The sequence below is a fragment of the Nylanderia fulva genome, unplaced genomic scaffold, assembly GCF_048542155.1.
Source record: "Nylanderia fulva isolate GAGA-0341 unplaced genomic scaffold, ASM4854215v1 Scaffold13, whole genome shotgun sequence".
Taxonomy (NCBI): Eukaryota; Metazoa; Arthropoda; class Insecta; order Hymenoptera; family Formicidae; genus Nylanderia; species Nylanderia fulva.
Window position 1 is genome coordinate 2,511,261 of NW_028189518.1, and position 10,026 is coordinate 2,521,286.

The window sequence follows — 10,026 nt, forward strand, 5'->3', positions numbered from 1 at the left end:
TACATCTTTTCTGAAGCAAGAAGTGACATTTCGAAACTATTATATTAAAAATGAAAACTCTCGCAATGTACCATTAGACGCGACGATTCGAATGGAATGGAAATTTTACCCCGAAGAACGAAAATATCGATTCGCGGAAGTATTCCGAAGTCTGCCCGGTACCTGGACAGATGTCCCCGGATGTCGTCATTGCGGCTTCCGTCCCGTGAAACGTCACGATGGCGCGGTGGTGGCCGCTCGCACACTGCGCCCCCTGATGCGGGGTGGGAAAGAGTATTGATTGGTCCGTCTCCGTAGTCGTCGCCGTCGTCGTGGGCGCCGTGCAAAAGGGTGGCGGAATCACGCCAGGCGCCATCACGCGGGCCCGCCGCGACCGTGTCGTCGAGAAGGGCGTCCAGCCAGCGTCCGGCCGCGGTCCCGACTCGCCGAAAAGATGGTCATGATGGCTGGCATGGACGACCACGAGCGCAAAGTCGTCCTCGAGTTCTGCCACCTGCTCGAGAAGAGCAAGCAGCTGTTCAACGGGCTGCGCGACCTGCCGCAATACGGACACAAGCAGTGGCAGGGTTACTTCGGGCGGACCTTTGACGTCTACACCAAGCTCTGGAAGTTCCAACAACAGCATAGGTGAGCGATAAAGATAGAGGGAGAAAGAGAAAGTGTGCGCGCCCAAGTGTATACGTGTATATATGTGTGCGGTATATAAGAAAGGGAGGGAAAAAGGGAGATAACTTTGTAGCATGCTTTCTCCTGGATTTTATCTTGGAGCACACCTGGTATAGGGATTTTCCTCACAGATTTGCTTCATTAAAAGAGATGGGCTGTTTCTCCAAGATTTAGTAATCTAAGACTGTCGGTGCGGCAAACGTCTGCTAAGTATCCGCAGCAAAGAATCATGTAGATTCGATTTCGTAAGTTTGTTGGAAGTGTACGTGTGTGTGTGTAATTCAGCGATTTCCGTTGATTCTCCGATGACCTCCATGTTCGCTCGTGATTTCTTTCGATCGAACAGAATTATAGTAATAAACGTTAGATTTGATAGTGGTAATCGCTCGACATAAAATACATGCTGCAAAATTATACCCATCGTAGAAAATATTGAACTATATTTTTATCAACTCTTTTATATAAAGCGAAATATGTTTTAACACGCGAACGTTTGCAATACGGTATTTCGCGGATGTCGCTGATCTGACATTCTGATGATGATGACGAAATGAAGGTCTGTATGGGGAGACCCACGTGACCGAATCCTCGTGCGTTGCGCTTCAGATTTTACATCTATTTGTCAGTCAGTTTCACGCGTTTAAGTTGAAATGATCAAATGGATCTTTTTTCTTGGTTTCTTTAGATTTATTAATAATTTACTAGAAACTCTTCCTCTATGTATTTCTAGATTTATACTCGTTGGAAAAATATCAGAGTTATATTTCTCATCGTTTTCTCTCTTTCTCGTTGTTTCATTATTAACTACATTGTACATTATGCATCATTTGCGGGTCACATATCATACATGACAATTTAATATATTATATTCAATGATAAAACTCATTCATCATATTTACTTTTCTCTTCTATTTATGTATACTTGTATATATTTTATCATAAACTTTTATATTATAAGACATAACTTCTTTTTATCCATAGATATAGACATGATGAATCACGTAATATGTTATAGAATGTTTATGCAATAAACTAAGGAGCAAATATGTTTAGAGGAAAAAAGCCTCATGTATATTCTCTGTATTCTTTATTGAAAATTTCTTGACTTTTTAGTTTCAGACATCAATATTTTTAATATTGAAAAAGTTTCAATTTTTAATTTTATATATTATTTTATCAATTTCATGAACACCACATTACTGAAATGTTTATTTCATCGTTGCACGTACTAAAAAAAACCTACATTTTAATTTTTACGACAATCAGTTTTTGTTTTACGTTTGTCATATATAATTCTGAATACGTGAATATTATAAATTGCTTCTATGATTTGTTTTTATTTTTATATAAAAATGTTGAAACATGACATTTGCAAGAATATATTTTATATTTTATATTTAAATTAATTTTTTTTTCGAGAAGTATATATTTTAGGACATTATACATATAGGATTATATATAGGACAAATTTTTAAAATTATTTAAAAATGATTCAATTACTGGCATGAAACGATTGACAATTTTTTTTTAAATCAGAGAGAGAGAGAGAGAGAGAGGTGTGTAATTGAATGATTGAAGGATTAAAGTACGCTGAATAGCATGCGTACGTGAACACGTGCCGCGCACTCACGTGTACAGTCTCGTTTGTTTGTAGGACGATACTGGACACAAAGTACGGCCTCAAGAGATGGCAGATCGGCGAGATCGCTAGCAAGATCGGCCAGCTCTATTACCACTACTACCTGCGTACCAGCGAGACGAGCTACCTGCACGAGGCCTACTCGTTTTACGCGGCGATACGCGGTCGCGCCTACTACAGTCGCGCAGCCAAGGAGGACAGGAGCGATCTGATGGTGAAGAAGCTCAGGTACTATGCACGCTTCATCGTCGTCTGTCTTCTCCTGAATCGTATGAAGCTCGTGCGGGAGCTCGTGCAGGAGCTCGATGCCCAGATAGCCGATTACACCAGTACGTACGAGCCGGACGATCAGCTCGAGTGGAATCTCGTCCTCGACGAGATCAAGGCCTTCGTCAAGGCCGAGTCCGCGGTCGGTGTCCTGCACTCGGACTCGAACCCGATCGTCCTCACTCACAGGCTCGGTCCGCAGACCTGTCCACCCGTCGAACGATCGCCACCTATGTGCCTATCTCTCCAAGAGATCCTAATTGTCGGCAATTGCACCGATCAGGTGAAGTTCAGTGAGTTGTCGATGGACATGTTTAGAATGCTGCAGACGCTAGAGCGGGAACCCAGGGACGACCCGAATCACCTGCACGATGCCTCGCCTGCCGGTCGGATGCCCTTCAGACCCGGGCCTTATCCCGGACCGGAGAACGGCGCGCCGAGACGCGACAATCCGCACAAGTACCTGCTGTACAAGCCAACCTACAGCCAGGTACAAGTGGTCCTCGCGAGTGGCTTCAAGGAGCTACCGGCCAATGGCGCGTTACTGCTGTACCTGTCGGCGGACGGCTGCTTCTCCACCGTCAAGCACCCCGAAGAAAGTGAGTGTTTTATCCCTGTTTTTTTTTCCACGTAGATGCTTTTACTCTTTTACCGCAAGTTTATTAGACGCGAGCTTTGTTTTAAATAAAAGATTTGCCTGAAAATAGACCTTCAAGTAAAGATAGAACGCGTCTTTTACAAACTACGCGAATTTTCAGCCGTGTTTATTGAAATAGGATGAATACGAAGAATAGATCTCTAGATTTTATTTGAAAAAAGTTGGAATTAAATAAGATTGAAATGCTTCGCGCGCAGATGAACGTTTAAGTAGCTTTCATTTGCTTTACCATTAGCGAAGGTGACCTATTATCCATGGATTAATTTATAATGCATTATAAATATCACGCAGGAAAGCGATATTTTTATAATAAATAATAAGTGATAGAATATATAATGGCAATCTCTGTCAAAGAAAATTGAACTGAATCAAACAAAATTGAACTAAATAAAAATCGTTATATCAAGACAGCAATGTTTTTTTACATTTTGTACGAAATTATGATTGCATTTCTTTGTGTTATTTTAACTTCAACTTGACAGAATATATTAAATTAAAATGCAATGTGAGATTTTCTAAAGTTTCTATCTGCATTTCATATTTTTATATAAGGAAAAAAATTAATAACTGAAAGCTCTTACAAATATATAATTAATGTAACGCTTCAATTCGAAAGAGAATTTTGATGAAAAAATATTAGAAGTTATTTACTACACAAAATAGATACTAATCAAACGTGAACAAGCAATAGAGATAGTACTAGTTCGAATTTTTATCTTTCAAATGCAAAAATATTATTTTCTCATCATCTCCGGTTATCTTAATTGACCGATAAATTTAAGAATTGTCAACTGCAAAGCACAGACATCTTATGATAAATGTAGATAAAGTTGATCAGTTTTAAATTGACAATGTTTAAATTTAATCAGCCGATTAAGTTAACCGTACATGATGAAACTGACCCTGAAAATTTTCAAGTGACAGTCGCGACCTGCAATTAATAAGATCTGGATTTTGATTTTGATATCACGCGAAAACCATTTGGACCGAAAATCGTCCATTGCGCTGCCCATCAATCCCCGCATCGGATAGTATCGAACCCCGCATTTCACGCCCTACAATCTTGTGTAAACCGCACCAAGTCCGTTCCGAGTTCGCTCGAGTCGATCACACCAGCACAAACGATGGTCATCCAAAAGTGATCACTGATACAGAACAGCCCGTTGTATAGTCATGCGGAGTTAAAGCGAATCACCTGCTTAGCGAAGCCGAAGGCGTACGCGCGTCGGTCTTTTCGGTCAGTTTCCCTGATCGGTAATCCGGTACTTTGGCCACCGATATCGCCGTAGAAGCGACTGGTCGAGTTCCCTCAATTGAAACCATAATTATAATAATGAAATGCCAGTGATAATTTCCGCGACGCTGTAACCACGTGCTTCGTACACGTGTACGAGATCACCTGCTCTGTCTCTCTTTCTCTCTTACACTCTTGCAATGTCTCTTTGTATCAAACGAACCGTATAGGATGTTCCAGATCGACTGTGAAATACTTCAAAGACGAACTCGATTGACAAACTCGATTGACAAGACTCGGTTTTTCTCGCACAAATTTATAACAAAATGTTTAAACAAATTTTTTTATTAAATTTGTTATCACCATCTCAGTTTTGCGTTAAGGAAGTAGAAGAATATTTTTAACGAGATCTAATTAGAGTATTTTTATTTAACTGTCTTATTCTCATCGCAATTTCGATATACACACACACACACACACAGAGATATATATATATATATATATATTTCGTTTATTGACTGACAATGCTAACAATAGTAAAATATTAACCACAATTTCGAACGGGTACATTTATTTGTGTATACAATTTCCTCGTTTATAAATATCGAAAACAATTTTTGGAAACGATGCCTGCTAGTGCACGTGATGCATATATATTTTATCATAACACTACATTTAAAAAAAAATTGGAATTGCTTGTAAAAAATGCATATTAATATCTAAATCGTAAAAAATACTTGAATGATACATTATTTTTAGCTATTATTAACACTTACGATTTAATATTGCGATAAGCTTCAAGTCTCGAAAAAAAAACTTGCTTTTATAGAAAATTTATATGCTATCTTTTCAATTATTGTGTCTAGTTAATTATTCTATTTCATAAAATATTTGCACGTCATCTATCCTGATAAAAGTAAAAGCAAAGTTACTTAGGAACCATTTATCCGCATGTCATGTGTAACTTTAGTTGATTGCAACTTAGACTAGGGTTACATATTGCTTAGATCAAGGTTATATATCAGTCGCTAGTTGCAACCAAGGTCTTTAAAGGAAAATGGAGTAGCGTCCTAGTATCAAGGTTATTTCGTAGTAAAGATTCGTACCATGGCGAATCTAGCTTCGCAATCAATATCAATGTATTAGAAAGACGAGTCCATCGATTACAATAATTGGTAATATAAATAATGCGGAATCAATTCCTCGACTGTTGTTTATTAATACAACTGCTTCGAAAAACGTATAAAAATTTTAGAACGTTTACTTGGACCTGAAATAAAAATAATTGTTGCGGTGGATGATGGCAACATTGGGGAAATACATAAATAAAATAGAAATAATTATTTAAGAGCACTTGAAATTTTTAATATGAAATATTAATAATGAAATTGTATTGATAATTTTATGCATTTGTCCTTCGAATAACGTGATATTATGCATTTAAAAAGGAATACTTACAAATAGAAAGATAGAATCTTTCATCATTTAATTAAATTCGTATTCTTTCATTTTCGAATTTTTAAGCGTGAATTATCAATGACATTGAAATGTCAAAAATAAAAAAATAAAAAAAAAATGAAATAAAGTCGCGAAGATCGGATTTCGCGATTTCCTCAAAGTTGTCTGACATCCGTTTGATCGGCGAACGCAGAATTGCACGATGTTGATAAAATGTTGCGATCGTACAGTGGGGTACGACCTGGGCGGCGTGTCCACGTGCAGCAAGAGGGATCCGGAGCACGGGAAGAGGCCGGCCGGGGGCAAGGAGCCGCACTGCCTGTACCCGGGCGATCTCTATCCGTTCACCAGGAAGCCGCTCTTCGTCGTCGTCGACTCGGACAACAGCTTCGTGTTCCAGCAGATACCGCGCTACTTTGGCCAGCCTCTGATGGTGCTGATGTCGCCGCAGGATGTACCCTCGACCCTGCGCGACCTGCGACACGGTGGCAGCCTGTTCACCCTCTTTCTTCACGCCCCCCTTGCCGCCTTCTGCCTTATATGCAACGTCGGGAGTCTGCCCGTGCAACATTGGGAGCGCTGCCAGCGTTACATCGAGCGATTCCTTAACGAGGCCAGTCAGCTCGTAACGCGTTCCCGATGCGGTAAGGATACTCGAGACGCAATCATTGTCTTCGAGCTTCGATCAAACGAAAACGAGCGGACTCGATAGTAGAAAACGATCAACTTTCCGAGATTCGATTCTCTTTTCGCGATTCATTCATTATTTCAAAAAATGATCAGATTTAATAAGGTCTATTTATACTCCAATTTGAGATGAAAGAAATCAACATAATTCATCAGACGCTCAAATCATATCGAATTAGATCGAATTATTATAAAATATTTTTAGCATCAGCTTTCTAAAATATCAGCGTTAAGAAATCGTTTAAAATATACGTGACAATTTTAGATAGAAGTCACTGATATTTTAAAAGATTGAATTATTAAATACAGTTATCAAAAAGAAATTTATTTAGCTTGACCGGAATATTGCGCGGCGTTTGACAGTTATAGCGCGATATTAAGAAAAAAAGGCGCGAGCAAAATTAAGATTTTATCGTCAAAACGAGGGCGTATTCTCGTTAGTGCAACAGCAGCCGGTCTCACCGAATGCGACTTACGATCGCGTTACAACAATAAACACGTTTGGCCTAGATCCAAGCAAATTTATTGGCGAACTCGCGTTCTCGATTTCTGCGTATCTCTTTAACTTTGTGAGGTAAGGGATAACTATTGTTTTCACCGAGAGATGAAACCATGTTGTATCGTAAACTGTCCCAAACAATCGTGCTTTGTTCAAAATAGTATCGAAATATCTTTTATAGTTGGACAAATCCTCGGTTAAACTGAGTCATCGAAAATTCTACGGCTGCGGCAAATCAATCTCGAAGACATCGCTTTGTCTAATAATAACACTTATTTTTTACTTACGAGTTCCACCGCTCTTACATCACTTCAGAAAAATAAATTAAATTATCTTAACTTATGAGAGAGAGAGATCTATAAAAAAAACTAAGAAAATTAAAATGCACTTTTTCTTATCAAACTCTCACTAATAAAAAATCAATGCGAAAGAAAAATATACGAAAAAAAATCTGATATTTAATGAGCATATCATTCCCTTTTTTTCTTCGATATTATTTCATCGACAATCTCGCTATTCACAGAGACCAGCGTGCTGCAGTTCTTCGGCGACGACTTTCTGCGGCTGCTGCTGCTGCGCTACGTGTTCTGCGACGTGGTGCTAAATCTGCACCGCTCGTTCAGAGGTCGTCAGCAGAGGCCGCGCTGTCATCCGCCTCTGCCGGACGCGGAGGTCCTCGAACATCCCACCCTCCATCATCTGGTGCTCGATCTGGCCGTCTGTCTGGACGCACGTGAGCACTTCCCGGACAGTAACGAGCTCGCCTGACCCCGGCATCTTCCCTGCCCGGCCCCCGACACGACTCTGTTACCATCTCACAACCACGATTACGATTACGACTACTGTAATTACAATTGCAACAATAAAATCGTTACACTGAGACCTCATTAAACCGCGTCTTCGCAGTAATCGCGAGATAGCGGCCACGTGTGTATGTGTGACTCGGTCCGGGACTCAAAGGGAAGACGAGGAACGATCCCGAATGGTAGTATTGCGATATACGTTATACGATATGCGACGCCGAAGCACGATATCGCTTTATTATCGCGATTTAACGTGATTTACAGATGACGGGACTTGTTTAACACCGTCCGACTATACCGTTCGCCCTGCGCTGCAACATCGAGAATCCTTAAATACACGATCGGCGATCGAACGAGTGTATACTACTATACGCATCGACGCTTCGGACTGATAATGTAAAGATAACAAATCTACTGCTTTTGATTTTCTTCGAGAAAGTTACATGCTCGATGAAAAAAATGCGAATTTGAACTGCTTGAACTGTAACATATAGGTATATATATATATCTCTCTCTCTTTATATATATATATATATATATACACATACACACACACACACACACACACACACACACACACACACACACACACACACACACACACATATATATATATATATATGGAGTGGCAATATAATTTTCGTACGAATAACACAATCCCCGATATTTGCATTTTCTCTGTCTCGTAAAACACGCACCGTAAAAGCGCTCTCTATCTTCGCGCTATAACTTTGCGCGACTTAAGGTAGAGACTCATGCATCATCGTGGTCGCTTGCGAGCCGTCATCACCCACGCGCGCAACGTCTCTTCTTCTCTCCTCCGCTTGTTTATTTATAAGCAAAAAGTAGAGCGCGGTCTGCAAGTTTGACGTTAGCCGCACGGATGATGACTTCGCACGGAACGAGCGAGTCGGAAGATTATCGAAGAAAATGTTTCGCGCGTTTACTTGTACATGTGATCATCCCTCCTGGACGACAACCACAATATCGGACCTTAGCGGCCGAACGAACGTCAAGCGAATGTCGTTATAGAACTCCTAGCATAATATACACACACAGATACACACAGGCATACACACATACATACACTTACACACATACACACACACACACACACACATATATATACATAGTGTATTATATTATATTTATACACATGCTGTACATTCTATATATTTTATAAAGTATTGCAAAGAATGGAGAGTTTCAGATCTACCGGACCATCTTTCAGTCGTGGAATATCATTGATGGATTTCGAACAGAATTTTCCTTTATGAGAACTTCATCGCATTAAGCACCGTCCGCCCTTCAATTTTGTAAACTAAATAGCTTGACAGTTAAATTAAAGGTTTGTTGAAGTAAATCTTATTTAAAATTAGTTAAACGACAATACTTCGTTATTTACGCAAATCTTCATTTTACTATTTTCTGATTTTTAATTGTTTATGTCTTTCCTCAAAAATTATTTTGAGTCTACATTAATATTTATTTACTTTAATATTGATGATTAAAAGCGACACACACACACTACGTCTGAAACACTCTGTATAATATGTCACTAATGTAAAAAAAAAAGAAAAGATATAATGTTATATATTTACATATTTATATGCAAATGTTTCGCATCTACTAAATATATATAATGATAACCAAGAATTTATAGATAATTTTACATGCGAGAATAAAAATCCAAGCTGTAGAATAAAATAAATATAATTAAATTGTTTTTAAATGAGATTTTATTTATAAGAAAATAGATCTCGAGAATTGAAAAGTTAATTATAATTTTTGCGCTTTTTTAAGCTTGGATGATCGATCTCGATTTATTTTTGCTTGTCGAATCATCTTCTCGGTTTTACCACTCGTAGTAGAATATCCAATATATATACAGAATGTTTCAGAATATATATTATCGTGTTGTTTCTATTTTCATTTCTTGATTCGAATTCAACTGGTTCTTAGAAAAAAAAATGCATCGTCGATATTTATTTTAGTTTATTATATCGATTTACGTTATTTATTTATATATTATGATTAAAGACGTAAAACGACTTTGTAATTAATATTTTATATAAAAAAATTAATCTTGATCGATTTTTCAAGACATGAAAGATA

General features: G+C 38.6%; 1 protein-coding gene across 1 annotated transcript; it reads left to right on the top strand.

Annotated features, from left to right (window-relative positions):
* The first annotated feature begins 244 nt into the window (after positions 1-244).
* Positions 245-8,000, top strand: LOC114932526 (protein SCAI). Its single transcript, XM_029304773.2, has 4 exons — positions 245-627; positions 2,321-3,171; positions 6,153-6,566; positions 7,632-8,000. Exons 1-4 carry the CDS (start codon positions 434-436, stop codon positions 7,874-7,876), a joined length of 1,704 nt encoding a protein of 567 aa, XP_029160606.1. The 5' UTR covers positions 245-433; the 3' UTR covers positions 7,877-8,000.
* The last annotated feature ends 2,026 nt before the right edge of the window (positions 8,001-10,026 follow it).